General features: G+C 41.8%; 3 protein-coding genes across 5 annotated transcripts; 1 reads left to right on the top strand and 2 right to left on the bottom strand.

Moving 5' to 3' along the window:
- The first annotated feature begins 139 nt into the window (after positions 1 to 139).
- prmt8b (protein arginine methyltransferase 8b) lies at positions 140 to 11,936 on the top strand. Its single transcript, XM_023429173.2, has 10 exons — positions 140 to 984; positions 1,651 to 1,875; positions 3,190 to 3,345; positions 3,974 to 4,037; positions 4,975 to 5,117; positions 5,456 to 5,543; positions 6,726 to 6,841; positions 8,578 to 8,728; positions 10,200 to 10,321; positions 11,104 to 11,936. The coding sequence occupies exons 1-10, from the start codon at positions 916 to 918 to the stop codon at positions 11,185 to 11,187; spliced, it is 1,218 nt and encodes a 405-aa protein (XP_023284941.1). The 5' UTR covers positions 140 to 915; the 3' UTR covers positions 11,188 to 11,936.
- Positions 11,747 to 22,402, bottom strand: cracr2ab (calcium release activated channel regulator 2Ab). 3 transcript variants are annotated; one of them, XM_023429169.2, is made up of 18 exons: positions 22,101 to 22,402; positions 20,876 to 21,247; positions 19,373 to 19,484; positions 18,730 to 18,919; positions 18,427 to 18,573; positions 17,421 to 17,511; positions 17,212 to 17,307; positions 16,744 to 16,931; positions 16,389 to 16,460; positions 16,108 to 16,156; positions 15,921 to 16,003; positions 14,944 to 15,634; positions 14,664 to 14,802; positions 14,058 to 14,139; positions 13,599 to 13,713; positions 13,097 to 13,198; positions 12,774 to 12,850; positions 11,747 to 12,580 (listed from the first exon to the last, which is right to left on the bottom strand). In XM_023429169.2, the coding sequence occupies exons 2-18, from the start codon at positions 21,077 to 21,079 to the stop codon at positions 12,493 to 12,495; spliced, it is 2,526 nt and encodes an 841-aa protein (XP_023284937.1). In that variant the 5' UTR covers positions 21,080 to 21,247; positions 22,101 to 22,402; the 3' UTR covers positions 11,747 to 12,492. The 3 variants fall into 3 exon arrangements, 2 of the variants coding, with proteins under 2 accessions (XP_023284937.1, XP_023284939.1); XM_023429171.2 differs by having other exon boundaries at positions 14,944 to 15,541; XR_002761981.2 differs by lacking the exons at positions 11,747 to 12,580; positions 12,774 to 12,850; positions 13,097 to 13,198 and having other exon boundaries at positions 13,625 to 13,713; positions 14,668 to 14,802.
- A 412-nt stretch (positions 22,403 to 22,814) lies between these two features.
- On the bottom strand, positions 22,815 to 24,894 carry ccdc59 (coiled-coil domain containing 59). Its single transcript, XM_023429174.2, has 4 exons — positions 24,670 to 24,894; positions 23,928 to 24,288; positions 23,235 to 23,343; positions 22,815 to 23,079 (listed from the first exon to the last, which is right to left on the bottom strand). The coding sequence occupies exons 1-4, from the start codon at positions 24,815 to 24,817 to the stop codon at positions 22,915 to 22,917; spliced, it is 783 nt and encodes a 260-aa protein (XP_023284942.1). The 5' UTR covers positions 24,818 to 24,894; the 3' UTR covers positions 22,815 to 22,914.
- Between the last annotated feature and the right edge of the window lie 106 nt (positions 24,895 to 25,000).

Here is a 25,000-nt window from a genome sequence, read left to right as displayed (position 1 = left end):
CCTATAGCTAGTTTTGGCCGTAGTTCAATAAAGTATGTCACCACATGGATAACATTAACGTATAGTAGCTTTCTTTGCTCCCCCCCCCCCCCCCCCCCCCCATTGAGGGAATGTCTAGTGTGAGAGGCATTTGTCTTTGGAAAGATTTCGTTTTGTTAAGGTTATTCTAATATTTTTGTCACAATTTATTTCATGTCATTGCAGGGGCGGTCGTGTGAAATGGCATTGCATACTCACAGTATGAACACCGTTTAACTTTCTCTCCTGGAAACCCCATCGGGATTACGCAAAGGACTTTCCGTAACGCACGCGAAGATCGGAATTGTGCGAGTACCCGATGCTGAGTGTTGTCAAGTGTTCATAAACGGTGCAGTAGACGAGAAGAAGCATTTTCTAGTGTGGAGTTTTGTTTCCAGCGCGCAACCGGGTGCCTTTTTTTAGTCGTGGGTGACACTACACATCATTTTCTTTAGCCCCATTGATTTAAAATGTGCGAGCAGGTAGGGTTTCCATGTCTTACGCGAGGACACCGAAACGGAGCGCGCGGCTGTTAATGGATACACTGACTCCTGCTGTGATCAAACCTGCAACCTTTCAGTCGCAACACGGTCTCTCCAGCCAATAGACTGCTCTGCGATCCATGAGTCCTCCCACTAAGACAACCTGTATCACATTTACAGTATGGATTACTGGACGTTTCGCCTCGCGCAAATCCATTTAACAACTTTTCTGAGGGAATTAATTTAATTTGATGAAACTGTGATACCTACACGGGTTTCATATTATGACTTTCCTCCTTACATGTACTCAAGCCATACATCTGGTGGCTTAGTGATATTTTTTCACACGTTTCTGTTGAGAAGAAGAACCCTCCGTACACTTAGAAGAGTTGTAGCCTAAATCTCGTCGGCTCTCATGGGACTGAGGCATTCGTCGCGTTGTTTGCTGCTACGGCGGAAGATGGCGGAGGCGGACAGCTCGGAGGTAGGGACCTTGTGGTGTCCTGCACCCGGTAACAGCGGGACCGGGCCACTGTCAGTCTGCTTATTTTTATGGTGACAACACATTGCACTTTAAAATTATTTATATTTGCGTTACAATGATGCCAGCTTCATTTAGAATCAACGTTGTACTGATGGTGTGCACACAAAGCGAAGTACATACCCCAGTGTCCTGCAGATGTTACGGGGGATCTATGCAGACTAGTATAACATCAATAATAGTGATAATGCATGCAGAAGATGTGCAGTTAGGTTAAATGATCAGTTTAGGATGCATGGACGTATTGAACGTGGTCATGTCCGCTGTCCCTGGTGCTGAAACGGACCTGCATCTTTTACCGGCTCTTCCTGTAGTACATCACCGCTATAGCAAGTCTCCCCCCTGTGTAATTACAAAGGCTAATTGCTTTTATGGATTCTTGACTGCTTATTTTATGGTTCCCTTTTCACTTGCATTTAATCCTGCTCGCTGTAAGCCCCATATTAACGGGAACAAGGTCCACTCACTCACACCCACTCCACTCACTTGTAATTTCCTCCCATGAAACACAGTCTTTCTTAACTCATTCTTTTCGGTTTCATTGTTGTCTGTAATTTCTTAATTCTGATACAAACTCTACCCTTATACTTTCTTTTTCCTCCGTAACAGCGGCAACAGCCTGTCACGTCCCCCCTCTCTCAGTCTGCCCAGCCCTCCCCACTGCCTAAACCAGTGCCTACTACCCACCATGTGCCCTGCGTCCCCCATACGCCTCATGTAGCAGCCTTGTCCACCTGTCCTGGTCGAGGCAAGATTGCCAAGTTCATCAGCCCGGAGGAAATGACATCACGGGACTACTACTTCGACTCTTATGCTCACTTTGGCATCCATGAGGTAAGCAGACCAAGCTGACAAGTGGCAGCTTGGTATGATTAGAGTAAAAAATGACACCAGATGCTTCCTGTTCTGTTTAACCTGATGTTCCTTAACTTTGCCAAGGTTAGTCTGGCAGCAGGATATGTGAAAAACTTCATCTGATTTAACAGGGACAGATTTCCATGAACAGACAGGTTTTGATTTTGGTAGTGTTCCAAATCTTCTACTGGCATAGATGATATTTTACCCATAACTGAGAAGCTAATGCCTACAGATACTTGATTCCAAATCTTGAGTTCACTGGATCTGAAAGTCAGTTTGTAAAGTAAGAGTACACAAGCCAAGTTAAAGCCCAAGCAAGTGCAAAAAAACAACAAAACAATCATCCAGGAGAAGCAAAAAATCAGTCCTCCAGTGCTTTCGAATCTCCTGTCCAAACATGGGTTTTAAAAAAGCATGAAATCAAACACCTTCAAAAACATAACTCAAACATCTCCCAGAAGTTTAAAGTACCTCTCATTTAATTTAAATTTAAATATAAAAAATCTATCCAAATTATTCCCTCAAATTAAAAACAACCCCAAACATAAACCACAGAGGCAGCTGTCTGCTTATGAACAACCAAACATTAAGTTTTAGGAGTGATATCTTGTGGGGAAACATAAAGCTGCTGAATTATCTGCACTGGTGGAGAGTGTCTCCCAGCTGACAAAAGAGGAGGCTTATTCATTACCAACTAGCACTATGCACTTCAGATGTACTGCAAAGTCTTTACAGTGCTCCATAAATGAAAGCAAGCTGTGTCTGTCTTTTACAGTCATCTATAGTCAGCTGCTAAATAAAATTGTAGAGCTATAATCCAGCTAATGACCTTGATCTGCGAAGGGTTGATGGTGGAAAAGTTTGGGGACATATAGACCTTTTTTAAATAGAGTCCATATTTAGCATGTGGGTCAGGTTTTTGTCTCCTTGCAGACAAAGAGAGTGCCCTGATTAGAGGAGTGCAAAGCAAGAAAGAAGTGAAAGTGGGATGTGTGAATGGGCTCAGGGAGATGGATATCAGGCGGTCCCCAAAGGCTTCAAAGGCTTTGCGTTGTACTCCTGTCTATTTCAAGAAGCTCTGTCACTGTCACAGAGGCTTTTGGCCTAAATACTGCTTTTTCTAGCTCATTATATACGACAAAAATGTGTGTACATGTTGAGGGAACCATGCAACTGCCCACTTCTTGCAGAATCTATACACATTTGTATGTTTATGATGTAACATGATGTGTATTATGTGTATTCTTTGGGTAGCAATGAAATCTCAATTTTGCCTCCATTATTGAACAGGAGATGCTGAAAGACGAGGTGCGGACGCTGACCTACCGGAACGCGATGTACCACAACAAGCATGTGTTCAAGGATAAAATTGTCCTGGATGTCGGTAGTGGAACGGGGATCCTCTCTATGTTTGCAGCCAATGCCGGTGCCAAACATGTGTATGGGGTGAGACAAATAGATGCACCCTTTGGACACTAACTAATAGGTCACTGTAATCAGCTGTCAGTCTCTGCTTTTCTTTCAATCTTTATGAGAGAAAAAAGCCACACACCCATATCATATCTGGCTTTGCTGTCACATTATTTCTCATCTGTGGCTTTCCCTTCCCAATATCAGACACATACATCCACGCACGCACATATCCTGCCTTTTTTTAAAAACTCCTCCTAAGGGCCAGGCGCTAGTCTAGTCCAGAAATTGGTAATCTCTCTCAGACAATCTTTGACACAGAGGCAATAAGAGACATCTGGCTCCCCCTTAGAGCAGGGCTGCAAGTCACAGGTTATACATTACCAGCAGTGTCTCCCACAGTTATGTATGATTCATATACTGTATTACACTTATGGATGGGAGAGCAAAATGATTTATTCGTTTTCATGCGGCACACGGTCTGCAATGGGCGACCAGGGACATAAATGTTTAGATGGATTATCAGGGTTTGATTAAATTTTGTCCTTGAGTACCCTAAAGGTGAACTGACTGTATATGGGGAGAGAATACGGTAGATAACACCCTGCTGGTCATCCCTGTTCACGAGGAAATCTTTATTTTCTTTTTCCTTTTTTACCTACAGATAGAATGTTCAAGTATATCAGAATATTCAGAGAAGATTATCAAGTCGAACCACCTACACAATGGTAAGTTTAAGTGGTTTTCCATTACTACAATATATCTTATATCCATCTGTCTGAATGCAGAGCAGTGTGATGGCGTCTGGATTAGAAATAGCGTGAAAAATCTTCATATTTCCATCATTACCGTCACACCCGACAACATTAGTCACAGTTCTGATGGTTAACTGGCAGCTGGATGTCAAATAAGCATAATCTCTGCCATCAGTCAGAATCCCCTCAGTGGGGCTGATTACCATTGTAAAATGCCACCCTGAACTTCACAGATGGAGGACTGGCAACAGATGGTTGGTTTCATAACCTGAAAAATTCACCATTAGACAGGTTTTTGTTTGATCTCTTTAAATTTTCAATTCAAGCATTTAGCTGATGATCTCAATAGGACATGAAAAAACTCAAATGCCAACTCTTATCAGGTACAGACTGTTATTTATACAATGATGACTGCAAATAATAATCATCCACTAAATATCCAAGCAAATTAGATGGAGTACAGGTTATTAATTAGCAACCAACAAGTAAAAAACACAGTGATCTTTAAGGTGTCGAAGGTTGAGAATGAGCTATTTAACAACAGAAGCGTGTGCGAAATGTTTGCATCAGTTTTTCTTCCACTTCCACGTCCAAAAGATTCTGTTTTTTCAGTATATTATTGTGCATTAACGACCAGACTTGATAGTGCTGAACTCTACCATATTGCATCTGTTTTACTTTGACAGCCCTCCTTGTATTTCCATATCGTGGGTCAAAGAGGCAAACAGAAAATAAGACAAAGGAAATGCACAAGATGAGAGCAGTAATTAAGCTGTATGGATTTACAGAAATCCCTTGGCACAAAAACACTGTTATCTGAGAATAGAGTCATTTTACAATTTCCATTAATGTGATGAAGATGCCGTGAAGTAATTTGGTGCCTGCTGTTTTGTGGCTCTCCACATCGCAGTCATTACCATCTTCAAGGGCAAGGTGGAGGAGGTGGAGCTTCCCGTGGAGAAGGTGGACATTATCATCTCAGAGTGGATGGGTTACTGCCTCTTCTACGAGTCCATGCTCAACACCGTCATTTTTGCCAGGGACAAATGGCTGGTATGATATTCCTGCTGGAGGCTTGGGGAGGGTGCTGGGCTCGCTCTGTGTGTGTGTGTGTGTGTGTGTGCAGCTGGCTGGACAAATAAGGCTTTTGATACATAAACACACCAGACAGTGATTAAGTAGAGGATTTACTGTACTGCCTGCATGCAGCTGTCTGCTGCCCAGATGCTGAGGTCATACATGAATGATCGGGTTTCTGAGCTCAGTAGCCGCCTGCAGGCTATAACCTCAGCACATGTGATCTTATATTACACTCCAGGTGTGTGAATAGTAAAGATGATGGATGGCCACTGTATAGTGCGGCATTGATGTGTGAAGCTTTTCTCGTTCAGAAACCTGGAGGCCTGATGTTCCCTGACAGGGCTGCTCTCTATGTGGTAGCCATTGAAGACAGGCAGTACAAGGACTTCAAGATTCATTGTAAGTAGTAATGGTAGATTTGTTGCTGTTTGCTTTCAAGTTTTTGCTAAGTTATTACCTTCCTCTGTCTCCGTCTCTCTCTGTGCATAATTGATGATCATTGTGCAGATGAAGTGAATTCATCATACAGAGAAGAATGGCTCCACTTACTAATAAGTCACACTTGATAAAGAGTTACATAAGCTGTAACTAATGGATTTATTAATGTCAGCAGATATTTTAACTGGATGATATCACTTTATAAAGTTGATTTGGTGGGTTTGCAGCAGACAGAGACCAACACAAGCAGTTGTGTTTCTGTCCACCTGATGAATCTAAGTCCAATATTCACGTTTCTGTTAGCTCTATTTCGCTCTCCACCAACTGGCTAACCATTAATAAAGCCATTAATTTCAACATAGACGCCTAATGTAAAACATTCCCTTTCGAAAGTAGCACCAAACGTGTTTAAACAAGTTATTCTACAGTGCATTCTTTGCTCTAAACTCCCTCCATGCGTTCAAATAACTGTCACAGCAGGAGCGCTGAGCTTAACCTTGCGATCCAGATCAAAGCACCAAAATTAAAGGGTGCATGGACACCGAATCTGGGTCAATAACTTCTACTGAGTTTCCTTTCACTGCACAGGTGGCCTTCCCTGTTCCATAAAATGTAGGCATTCACACAAAGGTGTATACTTTCACATGAATACCAAAAGCATTCAGACTACTCAAACCCTCACGCTCTTATTTTTAGTTTCTCTCAGCGTTGGTGGCATATTCCACCTTCTCATCGTACAGACTTAGTGTTTGGCCCCCTGACAAAGCAAGGTGGAGTGGAGGGACAGAGGGAATGGGGGAGGGAAGGCTTGCTTGGTGTGTTTTTCAGCCCAAATTATAATAAAAAAAGCCTGCCAGACATGGTGGAGGAGGTGGAGGAGGCCGGAGTCTATTTTCAGCAGGGCCTGGATAGACAGAAAGACAGCATGAGTGCGGGACTGCTCTTCTTGGCAGGGGTTAAGCGTTCTGTTTTATTTTCTCTGCTACCTTTTTTTGTTCTGACAGCTTGGCAGGAACAGAGAGAACAGAGCTTTGCAAATAAAATCAAAAAATTAAAAAGTAAAAACCCATAGAACACATGCTGTTTGCATGTGTATTGTCATGGGTAGCCGTGCCTCAGATGTTTATGATTGTGTGTGCACAGGGTGGGAAAACGTGTACGGCTTCGACATGAGCTGCATTCGCAACGTGGCCATCAAAGAGCCTCTGGTGGATGTGGTAGATCCCAAGCAGGTGGTGACTAATGCCTGCCTCCTGAAGGTTAGTCTGTGTGTACATGCATGATGGAGGGGGTGTGGGCATACCTCAAGCATTTGTCTTTCATGTCATCTGGTTTTATGTTTTGAAAAATGTACATATTTGAGGCACACATCCAAACAAGCAAAGTTTCTCATCTGTTGTGTTCCCCCACCGAGTACATGAACTCCCCCCACCAGAAAAATTCAGAGACAGCTATCAATCCCCAAACCTCTGAGCATTCCCTGTCTGCTGAGACTATTTTCTAGTACATAATAGAGGTCTCTGGAGAGCTGTAATAGTCTGCGGCTCTGCTTCCATGCTTGAAAATACGGCAGTGGCTTGCCTTTTATCTCACAAATGAACAGAGGATAAGAGCATTCAGGGAGGTGATAGCTTTTTTGTTTGTCCCCCTCTACCTTTACCTCTCTTTCCATTGCTTTTCCTAAGATATCTTCAGTCCGCTCTGCTTCTTATTTCTTTCTCACGTCATTTTCGGCATCTCAATTCTCACCATTTCCTTCTGAATCACTCACTCACTTCTGACCCTTCATCCTCTGTCACGTTCTCTGATTTGAACAGTGTCAGGCCTCACTGGTCTGAGCGAACGGGGTGGTCTCACTCTGTCTCTCCCTCTGTGCGATGGTGAAATGTCACTTGAGAGCAGGCATTGAGTCACCAGCGAGAATGAAATGGGCTCTCCATCACTTGGATAAGCGCAGAACATAAAAAGGAGGGTTTCCTTTTGTGTTTGAAAAGGTGGCTTATTTGTCAGGTTGGAGGGCGGGTTACTCGTTAGTTAGTGACACACTGCCTGAGAATTAATTTTCACCACCTCAATTTCTTTCACATGCATGTTTTCAGGGCTTATCCACCCTTTCCCCTCGCTGCCAGCCACTTCACCCCGTCTTAAATCAAACTGCCACTCATTCCTATCACGCTAAAATTACAAAGTCACTCCCAGGGACTTTTTTTTCCCTCTCCTCCCACAATTTGCTGTATATGATACTGGCCTGGTATCATTGGAAAGGACAGAGGTGTTAAATCACAATCTGTCATGCTGATGCCACATGGCCAAGCAATCCACAGCGCAATAGGAAAGGCAAGATGAACAGGTTGCAGTGTAACCCCCCCCCCTCAATCATCCTCTTAAATACAACATCATCTACATGCAGAGCAGAGACACATCTGCCCCTCCTCTATTTTGTACCCAGTGTGATACTTGGCAGGTAGCAAAATGTGATACTTAAATTTGTGGCCATATTCATGATGTAGCATGAGCAAACACACAGATGCTGTGTTCACTCACACACACACACACACACACACACACACACGCACACACACACAAATACTCCCTCCCTTGTAGGCTTGAGGGAGGACACCCACACAGCATGTGTACTGTGAGCAGGCTTCATTTGCCAGCCGTGATTCAACCTGTGGGCTTTCACACACACACACACACACACACACACACACACACACACACACACACACACACACACACACACACACACACACACACACACGCGCGCAGAATAATCATGATGAATAATCAAGAAGGATTGACATATACATGCACTGCATGTGTGTGAGAGATGGCAAGTGGGGGGTAACAACTTGTGTTTGTGTGTGTGTGTGGTTTTACATTACAGTGCTGCTATTCCATCAGGGTAAATTCATGAATTGAAAAGAGCAGAGATATCTTGAGAGCAGTCTTTTTAAAATTAAATAAAATAACTGGGTGTTTTTTTTTCCAGGAAGTGGACATCTACACTGTGAAGCCAGAGGACCTGTCCTTCACCTCAGCCTTCTGTCTGCAGATTCAACGCAACGATTATGTCCATGCCCTGGTCACCTATTTCAACATCGAGTTCACCAAGTGTCACAAGAAGACTGGCTTTTCCACGGGTGAGGCTACACCAGAGTCATTACTCATAACCACTGTTTCCTATTCCACCCTTAAAGGTTTGGTTCACACAAATCATAAAAAGCATATTTTTTCACTAATCCATACTTGTAATATAAAGCCACGGAATTTCTCACGTTGTCTCTGATATTTCTGCCACCCTCACACAATGGAGGTCTAACTGTGCATTGTACTATACTGTCTAATGGAAGACGCTCACACTTCCCAGGTTTGTCTTTCAGCACTTTACCGCAACAACATAACCTCCTTGCAATTGTAGAGAAACGAAACATTCACAGGGTCACTCTGACAGAAATACTCTCTGTGCCCTCCTGGGATAACGTCCAGGATGAAAAGAAGAAGCAAAGCAGAAGCAGAGGTTCCAACACAGTCAGTTTAAATCTAAATTCACTGTGAAAACACAGAACATTGCTTAAAACATCTACTGCCGCAGCAAAAAAATAAATAAAATAGGAAATGTGGAAAAAAGTGTATTACTGGAAACATGTACCTTTCAAAATAATCATTTCAATTGGAATTACTTTCTTTGAAAGAAATGGTGTCTGAAAGTGGCAATGTGTTCAATGAGACAGAAATATCAAAACCTCAGCAAATAAAACAAAGTCTTCATGGCTATCACAGATGGTAAGTGAGAAAATAATAAGAATAAAAAATCCTATATAATTTTGGCTAACTCGAAGCTCTGATGTCTTCAGAAGACAAAGAAAATGCAGGCATTTATAAAACAGTACATAAGAGTACATGAAGGGAGGAACTGGTAAATTTTGTTTTCACATTCCTGATGTCCTGTAAGCTTCCAAATTTCTTGAGCACAAGTACTTTGAGCAATAAATCAGCGTCTATTAAAAGGAAGCGCCTGCACTTCAGCATCTTAGCTCTTGGCTACACTCTGCTGGTGTTACATGAGTCAACCCCGCGTTTGCAGCGACGGAATCACCAAGCACTTCTGGTAACATGGTGTCGAGGACGTCTATAATAGAGAGAGTAGCAAAGCTGTTATGTAAGCTTATGTTAATACATTCATACATCCAGTGCTTACATAATACTGTGTAGAGGAGGTTCTATGTTTGGCTGAGTCTGTTGGGCCTGAGGCTGAGCATCACTGAAGGAGTTCTGTCCTATAAGCCTTTGTGTTTCTCCCACTGGCTGAGTAAATTTCAGTTGCTTTGTTGTTCAATTTATTCCACGTTAACATGCCCACGGCACTTCAGTGCCTACCGGAACTGTTTTGTAAATCTTTCCCCCTTAATGACTCTTTCCTACCTCTTTCCTCATTTCCTCTCCTCTCTGCTTTTCCCCTCTCCTGTTTAAACACCTTTCACCTTCTCTCCTCTCCTCTCTAATATGGTCATCTTTTAAAATCATTTTTCTATTTCTTTCTTTTTCCTGCACATATATTCCTCCCTTTCGCTTCTCTTCTTCTCCCTCCCACTATTTCCATCCTATCCTTAGCTCCAGATGCTCCCAGCACACACTGGAAGCAGACAGTGTTTTACTTAGAGGACTACTTAACTGTCAAAAAAGGAGAGGAGATCTTTGGCAGTATTGCTGTCAGGCCCAATGAGAAGAATGTGGTAAGACTCATCAAAGATCAGAACAAAATTCTCAATAGTTTAGATTTAAACAGTGTTAGAGAAATTATTCAGATATACTTAAATGTAAAGTAGCAATACCACAAGGTAAAAAATTAAATTACCCATGGAAAGAGTCAGGCTAGCTGTTTCCCACACTTTCCAGCCTTTGTGCTAAGCTAAGCTAAGTGACTGCTGGCTGTAGCCTCATATTTAACAGACAGAGATGAGAGTGGTATCGATCTGACTCTTCTCCTTAGAGAGAATAAGTGTCAGTAAAAGTGTTAAGTATTGGCAAATAGCACTTTTTTTATTCTACTAAAAGTAAAAGTACACATAGTGCAGGAAGTGGCTGCTGAGAGTATTATACTATTCTCCATTATGTTACCAGATTATTATTACGTTCACCTGTAGATGGCATTTTACTGTTGCAGTGAGTGGAATTGGGTCTAATTTTAACCATTTATTTAGTCTTGAATTAAAAAGCATCACGTTTCACAAGCTTATCATATGTCTTGTATGTAAAATCTTAATCTGCAGGGTAACTAGTAACTACAGCTCTCAAATAAATGTAGTAGGAATACATTAATTGTCTCTGAAAATAAGTGAAGTAAAAGTATAAAGTAGCAGAGAATCCTGAAGTGCCTGAGTAAATGTATTTAGTTACTTTCCACTGGTAGATTTAACAATATTAAGTGCATCTGTTGCTGTGTGTGAAGGTGCTATTAGATATTAGATAGATATTCCTGCTGTTCATTTCTTGGTTATTGTTTTATCTTTTGTAGCGTGACCTGGAGTTCACCCTCGAGCTCGACTTTAAAGGACAACTATGTGAGGCCGCGATTTCCCACGACTATAAAATGCGTTAGGAACAACAACTACAACAACGGCGCCCCTGGTGCGAACCGTCCCTCAGCCCCTCTGGACACATCTTAGAGGGGGGGGGGGGCACAGGCTCTCCAACAAGCATTCCAGTTGGCCTGCGAGGGCGACCCCGACGCATCTGATTGGATGCCATTAAGCCAGCACTTGAGTGATGTCATCAGAGTAGGCAAGTATCTGTCAGCAATAGTGCCATCACGTGTACCAACTTGATCAACTCGGGCACATCGTTGAATGTAACCTCCTAAATGAACTTGATTTTTTTTTCTGTCACTAGTTTCTGGGAATTTAATTATTTTGAGTATAAAATGAAAAGCATTTACCAGTCTTTATATTGTTAGTGCAGCTAATGGAGAAGCATTGATCTGTGTGATGTTGAGAGGGTTACAGCACAGTCATTAACTGTTTTTCCTATGGTCATTTGTTAAGATTCATGATTTACACACTGTATAATTGTATTGAAGGTACAGTAATCAATAGTTGTTTTATTTCATTATTTATTTGCATGTGAAAGTTTTTCGCCTCATTGATTGCAGAAAGATGAAATGTGATTTATTTATTTCTTTAATTGAGGATAAATCAGAACAACTGTACTTTGGTGCCAGAGTAAAAACAGAACAATGCCTCAAAACAGTAACAAACACAGATGCAATATGTCATGAACCACTTTGTTTTCGGGACCAGACAAAGAATATGAAAACAGAACGTGATGATGAATAAAATTTCAAAGAATCAAGTTGGATTTTTCTCACATGATTTTCATTTAAAACTACTATTTCAATGAATTCCAAATAATTTATTTCAGTATAGTTCAATAAAATATAACTACATAACATACACTACACCAGATACAGAGAAATACAGAGGAATTAAGACTTTAAAGCTAACATTCAGTTATGCAAAGCCTGTAGTACATTTATGATTTTTTTCTCTTGGGTGAAGGTTTTTATTGAAAGTAATTATATGACAGAAAATGTTTAAATCTTAAAGACAGCACTACTGGGATTTGGCAACACAGCATTGCTCACAGGAAATGGTGCAGCGCCTCATTTCCACTTTAGATAAGCTCATCCTCTGAGCGTCATCATTTAGGCCTGACAGCAGTTTGTTCACAGGCGCAGCACCATCCTTCAATGTCCACTTCAATCTGCACCGCATGTCTGTGCCAAAGTGAAGACACGATTTCAATACTGATTTCACCGTTGTTCTCAAACACTGCAAATCCAGTGTCCGGGAGACATTGATAGATTTCTTCCAAAGTTTTTAGCTTATTCTCGCCGGGCAGTGTGTCTTCACTTGCAACAGGCTTTCCTCCTTATGGGCTGAGCACTGAGGATGACTGTTGGGTCTCTCACTGTGTCCTCCTGCTCCATTAACACTCTGAGCAAAGACACAGAGAAACGAAAGGAGAGGAGCCAACAGTGTTACCACCACAAATCAATTTCCTCACTAAAGGTTGTAAGTACAAAAGAACATCTACTGCCAAGTGGTTTTATCATGTATCTGATGACTTTTGTTCCTTGACAGCTGCTGTTACATTATGCACTGACTTGATTCACAGCCGTGATCTTACCTGGCCAGGTGTGTGAGGGACTCGATCACATTCTTGCCTGTGTAGGCACTGACCTCAAAGAACATCACCTTGTTTTCCTGCACAGGATATGTAGACAAAGACAAGTTAGAGCTGTCAATAGCTACATCTTTGTGTTGGGATTACAACTGAATATGACAAGATGACCTGAATCAACAACATGAGCAATGTCAGCGGTGTTGCAGTCATTTTCGAATAGAACTGAGAAAGAAGCAGTAATCCATTGTACTTGACATTTGTGTGAAAGCAGAAAGCAATAAAAACACATTTTATTCACTCATCCATGAGCTTTGAGTTAAACTCACATAAGCCAGTTGCTCAGCTTCTTTAAATGGCACCTCCCTCTCCTCATCCATGTCCATTTTGTTGCCTAGAAGGAGGACGGGGATGCCCTCTCCTGCAGCTTCCTGAAAAAGAAATGTCCGAAAAAATGATGTAGTATTGTGCTTCCAGGAAGTTGGGGGATAAGCAAGAGATAGAAAAAAACAAAAGAGAAAGCAAAAGTTAAAGGTTTATATATCCTGACTTTATTTCTGTACTGTGGGTCAAGCTCCAAAATCATTGGACCCTACACTTCCTATAATACCACTCAACAGCAACAGCTTTGACATGTAAAGTCAGAATTTAAGAGTAAGAATTTAAATCTATATTGGCTAATTAAAAATCTAAAAAACTAATGTTTGGCGCTACAAGTGGAAAAAAGACAGCTAATAAAAGATATTTGTGGTCTGTGTTTGATAAATAAATATAATTATAATCTCCGAACTCTACTCATGAAGAGGACGAGGGTTGGGTCAAAGGTCAGACCTGGACATTGGTGAGCCAGGGTTGCACGGCCCTGAAGCTCTCCTCCACGGTGACGTCGTACATCACCACCACGCCGTCTGCTTTGCGAAAGAACTGCTTGGTTATACTGCGGTACCTGTGTCAAACAACAGGGCTCAAATGTCAGCACACTGACGACTGTATACACTAACACTAAAGACAAGCTAACATACACTTGAAGTAGTATTACCTATAATTATACTATTTAAAATTACACTGAAAAATGTAAGTATAGTAAAAACATATTAAAGCATTACATTATTCATAATCTGTCTCTTTGGGTTACATACCCAAAGAGACAATTGATAAAAAATGATTAATTACGAATTTTAATGATTATTTGTTGATTTTGACTTTATTTTCTCAGTGTTTTAGGTTAAAATATCCAACGGTGTTTTTGTTTCCAGTTGTTTTGTATCTATATAGTAAGAGGAAACTCACCTCTCTTGACCAGCTGTGTCCCAGAGCTGCATGGCTACCTGCATATTGTCCAGGGTTAATGTCTTCACACTGTAGTCAATACCTGAGATCAAGACACAACAAAGATCAGCATAATATAACCAGGATTAATGAATATTTTCTTAGTAGAAGGGATTTTGTTTAGTGTCATTGTTTTGAATGATTAAATATATTACTACATTTCTTGTATTTAACTTTTGATTGTTCAGATATAGTAATAGCTTTTGACAGAGCAATGATGACAGAAATTGGCCACTAGGGGGCCCAGCGAGCTGTGACACTGATTGGGCCTCATTTCAGACAGGAAGGCTTGAACAACGTGGAGATAACAAGGCTGGAGTGAGGATTGGGAAAGATGAAAGCGAAGGGAAAAATTCATCAGAACTGACATAAGCTGCGGTACAATGTGTGCCAGGGCTCTTAGACAGCCAGTATGACTTCACAAGCCCTTTCATGTGATGCTAAGTCGCCCTCTTCTGTGTTAGCATCCACAAACACACACACGCTAACGTGCCATTCACATTTGTTCTAACACAGCCTCTGACACTTTTCTGTACAATGAAAAAATTACAGTGTCTTTCTTCTCACCCACAGTAGCAGTGGTGGAAGGGTGGAAACAGCCCTCACAGAAAGAACGCAGCAGGGATGTCTTCCCTACGCTGGAGTTGCCAACCAGGACCACCTTAAAGAGACGGTCCGGGGCGAACAGGGCTCCTTCTGTCAGCTTCTGATGATGATAAAACACAGGCAAGACAGATCAACATTTTTGTTCAGATCACATTCTGTAAATGAATTGCTCTTTGTCTGTACACATAAATTCAAGATTTTTTTTTTGTGTCACTTTAAAGCACCAAAGCTGTGGACGAACTTGCTGAGTGTCCTTCCCCAGAGGCTGTCCTCTTGGGGACGTGGGCGTCTTTTTTGCTCGGGCAATGCGGGATTTCCTCACTGAAGGAGCTTCCGCCAACACTGGAATGTAACTGGAAGTTTGGGTGGCAGAGCGGGCTGTTGCTGTGACAACAGTAGATTCTGTGTCGCTCTGTGCTCCTTCTTCCTCCTCTTCATCCTCCTCGTCTTCCTCCTCACTGAGCTGGTGCATTAAGGGCTGGGGCCCACCGTGGAGCAGGTGGGGTAGGTGATCCTCCTCGATGGAGATGACTCGACGGAGGGGCCACCCATCTGGAGGGGCGTCCAACACCTCCTCTCCTACCCCCGTCTTCTTCTCAATCTCCACCTTCTTCCCTCTTTCTCTGCTTCTGCTCGTCACCCTCTTGGGGGCAGCCATCTTGCTGGGCGCTTTTCTGGCCTTCGCCTTCACATCGTGCACTTTGGGGGGAGCAGGGTTAGCGTAGCCGTTGGCTAAACCAGAGTTCTTCTTTGCTGCAGGGCGCTGTTGACACGCAGGCGCGCTAACAGTGGTGGAAAAGGTGGTAGCGGTGGTGGCGGTGGTGGTGGTATCATCCTCACTACAGGAGGAGGAAGCAACAAACACGATTTGAAGGTGCTCTATAGGCAAGGCCTCCAGAGACTGGTAGGACCCATCCACCAACAGTGGGGCTCTTTGGAAACAGAGGAGAAACAGAGGATATACTGGATCAATTCACTTGAGTGAGGTGAAAATCTGGAGGCCAAAGTGCTCAAATGTGTCTGATTTGAGTGTTATTAAACTAAAATGTTAATTTAATTGATTTTTGGAAGTGTATAGAATCAGATATCCTCTGTTTTTCCTCCTTTGATACATGATTTTCACAACACACTGAAGAGGAAATTCTTCTTTGACACACAGGAAACAATCTGACGGGGGTGATTTGTGTTAAAAGAATACAGGGATGACAAATGAATCACCTTTTTGCCGGCTGGCTGGTGTCATCAAATATGTTGGCGAGGCCCGCTCTCTGCTTCTGCTTCTTTCTGAGTGAAGTTCGAGGCTTGTTTAAACAAAAGGGGACGTGTTAAAAAGTTTTTTTTTTTTAAATCAGTCAGGTAATGCCATAATAGATAACCACTGAGACATAAAACAGCATCCACTTACTACACCGCAGCATATGTCTCGCTCATCCTTCAAATGTTTGTTCATCTCTCTGAAATGAAAGAGAGGAGAAGAAAGTTTGAATCTTTTCAATGAAAACACGCACTGAAAAGTCTAAAAAGTGTTTTAAACCTGCCCCCAAGATAAGTCTTTGAAAATCCTTGAACTTACTTTGGAATCTGATTTGTAAAGTTTGCCAATTAGGAACTCAACCAGACACTAAAAAGATTAAAAGCAGCAACTACCCGGGTTTGATAAGAGCTCATGGGATGTCCTCATCATACCTGAGGAGATCAAGCTGCTTCATGAGACTCTGCTTTTCCCTCTGCAGTCCCTCTGTTACTCTGTACATTTCCCTGAAACAAGACAGAAACACTCAATTCTCAGTAAAAGTACAAGTGAGTGTGTTTGTAGTCTCGCAAACCAAATGTGGTCACTTCTTTAAGGGTTTGTTTAAAGTTAAAGCTTGGTGTAGGGTAATGAATAGGATTAGGAATATCTCCGATATATTTAGGAACTAACTGTGGTGAGGAAACACTCTTAGATAAATGTTAATACAAACAATACTAGAGATAGATCTGTGTAGTGAGTGTGTGTGTGTGTGCGTGTGTGTGTGTGTGTGTGTGTGTGTATACCCACATCTCTTTCTCCCGGTGCAGCCGGGCGGCCTGCTCCTGCAGTATGGCCAGCTGTTCCTGGGCCAGCGTCAGCTCCTGGCTGGTGCTCTCCAGCGCTCGGGACAGCTCGTCGTTGGTCATCTTCAGCTTGACGTTCTCCACATGGCTCTCCTGCTTCTCGCTGCTCAGCTCGTGGCACTGGAGCTCTAACTGGAGAGGGATGAAAATGCACTAACGCTGAGTGAGTGTGCTTAGAGTATGTTTGGAGAAAAGGGAGCAGGTTAAATCCCCTCCCCACAACACATGATGAGGAAGTGAAGATTAATACCACAAACGCACTTTATGAACATTACGTGGACTTTTTTTTATAGCAATGGATCTATTTGATCTTACAAGTCGTTTTCCAATTGAATATAGAATCTAAATCTTGTGTGAGTGGATGTTGTTGTGATTAAACTTGTGTCAGGACGTGCTGTGCATATCCACTCACCCCTTTCTGTTTCTTGAAAAGCTGCTCCAGCTCTCTCTCCTTTGAAAACAGCTGGTGCTCCAGGTCCTGGCTGCGCAGCTGAAGACGCTCAGAGTCCTGCGTGGCCAGGAGAAGAAAAGGTTGAAGAGTGGCACGTGATTAGGGTTTAACATCTTGCCAAAACAGCGGCAACATGAAACGGGAAATGATTGAGTTTTTGTTTTGAGCACCTGAAGCAGCAGCCGTTCTTTCTCATTTTTGATCTGTGCCTCCATCTCTTCATATAAATGACGGATCTCACTGTCATGTGTCGCAGCCTTCCTGCAAAGAGGGACAGTACTAAACATTAGGGATGTTAACACTGTTAAAACAGGCACACACAGTATGACATAATACCCCCGACATGTAGGAACAGACTGGCATTGTTGTCTAGGCTGAGCTTAAGGTTGTATTATTCCCTCTGTAACTGTAATTACATGTAAAAACTCACACACACATGCACACATGCACACATGCACACACACACACACACACACACACACACACACACACACACACACACACACACACTGAGCTTCATTTTTCAAAAGAATACTGAGTGGTATTTACATTCCCTCTGACAATTGTTAAGACCCAAATCAGCCACTTAGTATTAGTCTAGAGGAATAACAAGCTGTTACACAGTACCATGCAGTGCCATGGGAAAACTTCCATATGCATGTTTGACATCACATCAACAAACCCCGTGCACGCCTGCAATTTTACACTATGTCAATAATCATAAAGCATTTTGCACTGCATATTATTAAAGTAAAGCTATGAATATACTGACCGAGATATATAACACTTCTCACTGCTTTTCATGTCCACCTCAGACTAGTGATCTTAATGTGTTTCCACACCAGCAGAAGGTGGTCGGACTTCAGAGTGTGCCTCCAGATTAGAGGTCATTTGACACGGATAAAGAGGTTGTTCTATAGAGAATTACAGGTAAATCCATGCAAACACTCTCAGGCTACAGGCAGTAATATAAACACAAACACACACGCACAAATCCACCATTATGTCAGCCATTCTTTAGGTGGCTAAAGAAGCACAGCACTTAAATGCTTTAAATGTGACCTTTTGTCACCTCAGTAAATAAACACCCAGTTCCTTTAATCCCTGTGTTTCTATTTGATTTCTCCCCCTGTATACCACAGGTTATGCATGAGTGCGTGTGTTCTGTCTACCTACCTCTGGAGGGCGCTCTCCATCTCCTTCTTTTCCTGGTGGGCCTCTTTTATTTGGTGAGTGACCCGGGCCAGGAACTCCTCGAAATTGGAGAGGAGGTGCGGCTCATCTCGCCTGAGCTGGGCCCAGAGACTGCGCACCTCGTCTGGACTGAAGAACAAGAAAGCGCAGTAGACACAATGAGGGAGATGAGTCAAGTAAAACCACATCTCACGGCTTCCTCTTGTCACATATGGACGGAGGTCACACAGCATGTAAGAAAAAATACATATACGCCCGATAAGGGTTTGCAGTGTTCACACTCACTCCTCAAACACATTACTGGCTCCCAGGCTCTCCAGCAGCATACAGAAGTGCCCTTCCTCCTCGTCTTCAACTCCTGACAGCTTGGCTTCCCATTGGCTCTGATAAAGGGCTTCCTTGGTTCTTAAGATGGGGCTGGGGGTCTGATTTTGGTCGTCCGTGACAGAGATCCTCCGGCCGTGCAGGAACTGACCTGAGGGGAAGCAGAAGAACTTTTAAATGAACAGCACAGAAGCATCTGAACATTAGCTTTAGCTTTAGCTTGAAAGTAAATTTCCAAAGCGTATCGTGCTGTTATCTTTCTTGTTTAACATGAAAATTTAAGTAATAACCGCAACACAATTATTCATCACTGTATGACTCTAGTCTTGTTACAGTTATACTGCATTTAGCATGTATTACCATCCTGTTACTTTTACTAAAGCTAAAACAGTAGCTAAAATGATATAGTCTTGCTTTAAGCATTTAAAGGCTTCAAACACAGAGCACTTGGTATAACATGTGTGTTATTTCCCTTGAAATTGGCTAATACGCCATATTTGAATGTTGTTGGTTCCAGCTTTGACAGACAGAATGCAGTTTAAACTGTAGATTGAGATAAGCTGTATGAAGCAAGCTAAAGCCCTGGCACTGCAGGAAGACCTACTGAATCCAGAGGAGAATGCCTCCAGTGTGAGGTAACCAGTGCGGTCCGTATCCAGAGAGACAAACACATCCTCCAGCTCCTCTGCAGACAGAGGCAGCTCTCTGTGCAGCCTCTGCCAGGAAAACACAAAGACATATTTAAATGCTATTTCACTGAGCTGGACTGTACAAAAATATGACACATAGTTGACTAACACGTTTAGGAGTTGGATTAGAAAGAATTTAACTTTCACGATACTACGATTAGTATATAAATCAATAAATGTCACTTAAAAAAAAAACAAGGGCCTTAAATCTGCCATATCTGACTCTGTGTGGTTATAATCAAGCACACCCTCCATAGGATAAACACTAGCACAAAATGGCTGTTTCATGTGTCACTGTACAGAGCCTTTTTTGGAAGCTCTCAACAACAACAACAGCAACAAAAGGCGCAAAGCTCAAAAGAGCCCCGTCCTAATTAACTGACAACACAGCTCGGACGTTTTTAGTGCTTTGAAGAGGGTTTGTGCGCATTGTTCCTGCCTGTGTCCCTCATTTCAGCCAGTGAAATGATGTGTGCGAGAGTGAGCTGTACCTATACTCGTAAACATTTCCATCAATGGTGCTACACAGTCGCCTCAGCACCTGTTTCAGTGTGTGTGAGTGGGTGAAGTGCTTCTTTTACAATGGTGATATAACATTTAAAAAAAAAAAAAAAAAATCTCAGAATTGAAAGACAACCATGACACTAAGTGTTTCCTGCTTGCCATTCACTGTCATTAAAGGTAAAAGCGTGTCCTCTTGACCTATTGTTCTCAGCGGAGAATGAATTCGCAGAGCGGCCATGCATTTTCAGACAAAGAACGAGAGACATTAAAGGACGAGTTGGTTTAGGAAAAACAAACCTAAAAAAAGAAAAGGTCTTATGCTTTAAAGGCAGTTTAGAATCACGTGGCACTGAAACAATTATCTGATCAGACGATTCAATTTGTCAAGGAAAACTTATAAATGGAATATCTTCGCCTTTAGAACTTCAACAAAATGAGCATTGTGAAGACGCAGCCTTGAGCTCCATGAACTTGTGATGGACATTTATTTTACAATTGTCTACAAGTTTATAAACCAAATGACTAAAGGGGAGATCTACTTATTGTACACATTAAACAATTTTTATGAGGTCAAATGTGTATAGAGCCTTTTGTGGCTCACTAAGGAGCAGTGTGGTATTATGATAAATTGCCTCAAGTGATGTCATTTGAGTCAGTGCTGCCTGGGGCTGAAGACTACAAGTTTGAAAATGACTCCATAGATCTGTAGTTTCTGCCCTAAAATCAAGCCATCAGTACATCCCTCTTTATATTCTGGACCGCCTGGAGCTCCAACAGTGTGCAGACTTTACAAATGTCCTAGTAACCTTTAGTCACCCCATTCCCCTCTCAAACCCCGGGAAACACACACACACACACACACACACACACACACACACACACACACACACACACACACACACTCCTTTTCTAACCCTCATATCAGTGCGGGTAATGAAGCCTTTGCCCTCCACGTCGCAGGTCTGGAAGAACTCCTTGGTCTTGTCCAGCAGGGTGATGCGACCCCAGTCTGAACTCCTCCTCTCTGGGTTCAGTCCAAAGCCATTCACCCTGCTCTCCTCCTCCATGTCTGCGGCTCTTTTTAAGGACACTTGAGTGACACGGTGCGTAAGTAGCATGTACTTCAGCGGCAGTCAGGAGTGGAATCAGACATCAGGCCTCCTCACTGACCTGTATCCTCCTGTGCTCTGGGGCTCTTGCAGTCGCCATGACGACAGAGACAGGAAGTAGCATCAGATGTTGAGATCACTGATAACGTAAATACACTCAAAACTGCTTGCAGGCTCCTGTGAGGCAGAGAGAAATATTACAAATACAGCAGTCAAACTTAAAACTTCTTACTGCAGCACTGGGAAGGGGGAGAAAACTGGTGAGTTTCCTAAGTAATCAGAACATTAATGCAACAGTACCACACTTGTTACAACTATACAGTACTTCCCTTTTCTAATAAGCCCGGAACAAGCAACTCACAAAGGTATGTAAAAACAGTGTAAAGGATTATCTTAATACCCCGCCATACAGAACACATGATGGCATAATGCCTGCAAGAGCCGTCACCAAGAGGCTGAATTCCAGACTGTACAATGTATCTGCCTTTTGTGCTTTTGCAGCAGTTCTGTCTCCATCACAACTGCATAACTCAAACAAGGTTTTGAAGTACTTGTCTTGTTTGTTCTGTTCTGATCTGATCTGGAGCGCAGCCCATCTTGTCAGAGATTCTAAATATGTAGCAAACAACTGCAGTCAGTGAAATCTGAGAGGCAGATGAGTGATTTTGAAAGTTGCCTAAACTCTCGAGATGGTAAAGTTTGTTGTAGTGGTGGCTAAGAGACCGGATGGCACAATTCAGACAAAACTATTAAGAAATGGCAATGGTTAAAAACAATCATCTTTGTTTACTCATGGGGCTTTTTTCTTCTTGAATACAAATAAAAACTTTTACAAGAAGTATCGCGAGTATTTCACCCTGTGCAGTAAAACACACTCTTCTAAATAACAAGTGTGATAGATACAAAAAGTTACAGGCCTTGCTTTAATACATGTAAAAAGAAACTCATGGCAAATTCTTTCAGTTCCTTTCAGCTTTAAAATTAAAAATTGCTTCTTTAAATAACCCAGAAACTGGAGGAAAGGTCTTACCTTTTACAAATGATACGCACAAGAAAATGAAGCCTTTTTTCCACCCTCAGTATCAACAGAGCAGTGACCGCGCTCTGTGTTTAGGAAGTCTTGCTTCACAGATGAATGTCAGACAAGTCATTCTGTAACCATGTGATGTCATGAGGAAGCAGCCTGAGGCTTTTCACCCTGCGTCCGCACGCTGCTCCCACACTGAGAGAGAGAGAGGGCTGCAGAGTGAACTCTCTTTATGCGGGCCACATGTATGCAACATGTTTACATCGTCTGTAACTATGACGACAGCAGGCTTAAGACCACAGTATCTTGAATGTTAATGTGTTATTGACAGGGGGTTTAAGGATCTAAAGGAAGACAGCTTTTTGAGTAACTTTTTAAACAAAACTATCAGACTGTTGCTAAATGATTGAGTCACGGCATTTTACTAAAGCTGGTATTTATTTCCTATTTCAAAATAATTTACAGGAAACTCAAACATTTATTGATTAATAGATCTCTTACTATGCATGTTTCCAACCTCTTCATATCTTACAATGCCATCTTGTGGTCTGAGACTAAAGATGGGCTGCAGTTGCAAAATTACAATATAAAAGTAAAAGCACAGATCAAATTAAACAACCACAAGCTTTCACTCTGTGTTTAGTGTAGAGGCAAACTAGACTCATATTGTCACTCTACATATGAATCAGTACTGAAAAGACATAAGTGAAAGCATGATTCCAATGCACCTCGACAGGCTGTTTAATAACATAGTCAAATACAGGGAAGGTCCGTTCTTTTGTTCATTCATTCCACAGGATCAGCTTTGACCCTGGAGTCATTTCTCGGTTCCTTGGATCCTCTGAAGCAAATACTCCATCTGGAGGTTGAGATTGGGTTGTCCTTTCTTGGTCTTTTTGCTCAGCATCTGGAACGTCTCCATCTTTTTCTGTTTGTACTTCTGAATGGCTTCTTCTTTCTGCTGCTTGTTCTTCAGGTACTCCTGAGGAAAAAGAACAAGACAACCTGTCAGTGGAACAAAAGACTGTATTTTGATTTGACATAAAAAAAAAAGTGTCAAAAAACAGAGGAGGCCTTATTTTTTTCCCCATGAATGAATGTTAATAATATAATAACCTATAACCTAAATAAGCTCACCTCTTTCTTTTTTTTCCGTTTTTCTTTGACACTCTCAAATTCCTCTTTTGTCCTCTGGTATGATGTCTTCTTCAGCATTTTCTTCCTCATGCGGTTGCTTATTGGAAGACTGGAAGAGAACATCAGAAAGGCAATATTACTATATTTCCTAATTGGCAAATGAAAATTAAACGCGGAAGAAAAATAGTGAATGACAAAACCAAACTCCAATCAAATTTTAATGTTTCCACTTTAACAGAAGGAATTCTGGGTTTGACTATAGATGCAAACATTTCTTGAGTTTCACAGAGAATCATATTAGATGAGCTGTCATCACGCTAAACCAATTCAAGGCTTTGTTTTATGGGCCCTGAAACACTTTTCACTTTAACTTGGAGTTGAATTGTTTTCCCAAAAACAAATAATGAGCATCTAGCACATCAACATGATACTGTACGTACTAAACAGTAATAATGTGATAAATACAATGACTTGGGTCTTGTAGATCTTGTACAATGTGTGTAATGAAATATTTTGAAATGTAAGCCGGTGGAAACTTCATCAAACACCTTACTTTTAGGTTGAAGTGTGTTTTCTCTATTTTATTTAAATAGTCATTCAAAACAGTCCACAAAGACATGGACAGTGGTGCCTGAAAAGAAATGTTTATTTTATTGTTTTAAACTTCACGCAAAAAAAAAAGTTAGTTCTTACCTTTCTCTCTCTGAGGCTGCAGTCAGCTCAGGGTTTCCAGTCACAGAATCTGTCAGTTCAGATCCACCAGTAACTTCTGGATCTGGATCAGCAGCTTCACTCTGTTGTGCAACAGCATCATTTTCAGCCGTCTCCTCTCCCTTCTCCTTCCCCTTCATTCTCAGTTTACTCCTGTTCATTCTGTTCATCCAGGCCTCCTGTTGCAGTTTCTCTGCCTCAGCCATGTAAAGGTGCCTGAGGTGTTCTGGATACTCCTCCTTGTATAGCGGTTTAGACTCAGGGTTCTTCCTCTTCTCCTTTCGCAGCAGCTTGTTGTACTCATGTCTGACTTTCTCCTTCCTCTTGAAAGCAAACCCCTGACCTGAAGAGTAAAAATGCATACCACAAGTTCAAGTTAATATTATGTTTAAATAAAAGCTCCATCATTGGTGGATATATTATCTGCCAAATTTAATAGAAGACGCTGTTTAAATAAACATGTTTTAAAACGTTTCAGCTAGTATCAAATTTTGACAAACAAAAAGGCAAAATTAAATTATTATATTTCTTTACTGAGTTTGGCAACGTGCATGTCTAGAGGGTAAATTACATACAAGTGTAGATAGGCTGTGCCTCACTGTTGGCTATCTTTCTCTGTAAATGCAGCTGTGTGATTTAACCATCCTCCCATCACGTATCTAACTACTTCAACTACTTTAACAGAGAAGCTGTTGATTGAGTTTAGAAAAAAACTAAACCTTACCTTCTTTAACGCTGCCTTCGAATACTTTGTGCTCCGGGATCCATTTCCTCTTTTTCTTGACACCCTGTGCGTTATTTTTTGATTTCTTCCAGTTGCCATCTTTCGCTGTAAACTTATTACTCTTCATTTTCCGATCCGTCGGTGCCATTTGAGGTAAATATTCTCAAGAAACGTGAAATGTTTACATGTGGGGGGTCGGCCGGCGCGGGAAGATGACGTAAAACACAGCAGACGTGATAAATCGATTACGGATCGGTTTGCTGCCACCACTGATTAACACAGATTCTACAAGTATTTATTGTTTGTTTTCAGTAAAAACTTGCACTGTAAA

This window comes from Seriola lalandi, unplaced genomic scaffold, assembly GCF_002814215.2.
Source record: "Seriola lalandi dorsalis isolate HSWRI2012SDOR001 ecotype SW California unplaced genomic scaffold, Sedor1 jcf7180002054889, whole genome shotgun sequence".
In the NCBI taxonomy this organism is placed as follows: Eukaryota; Metazoa; Chordata; class Actinopteri; order Carangiformes; family Carangidae; genus Seriola; species Seriola lalandi.
This window is presented reverse-complemented; position numbering and strand designations above follow the sequence as displayed.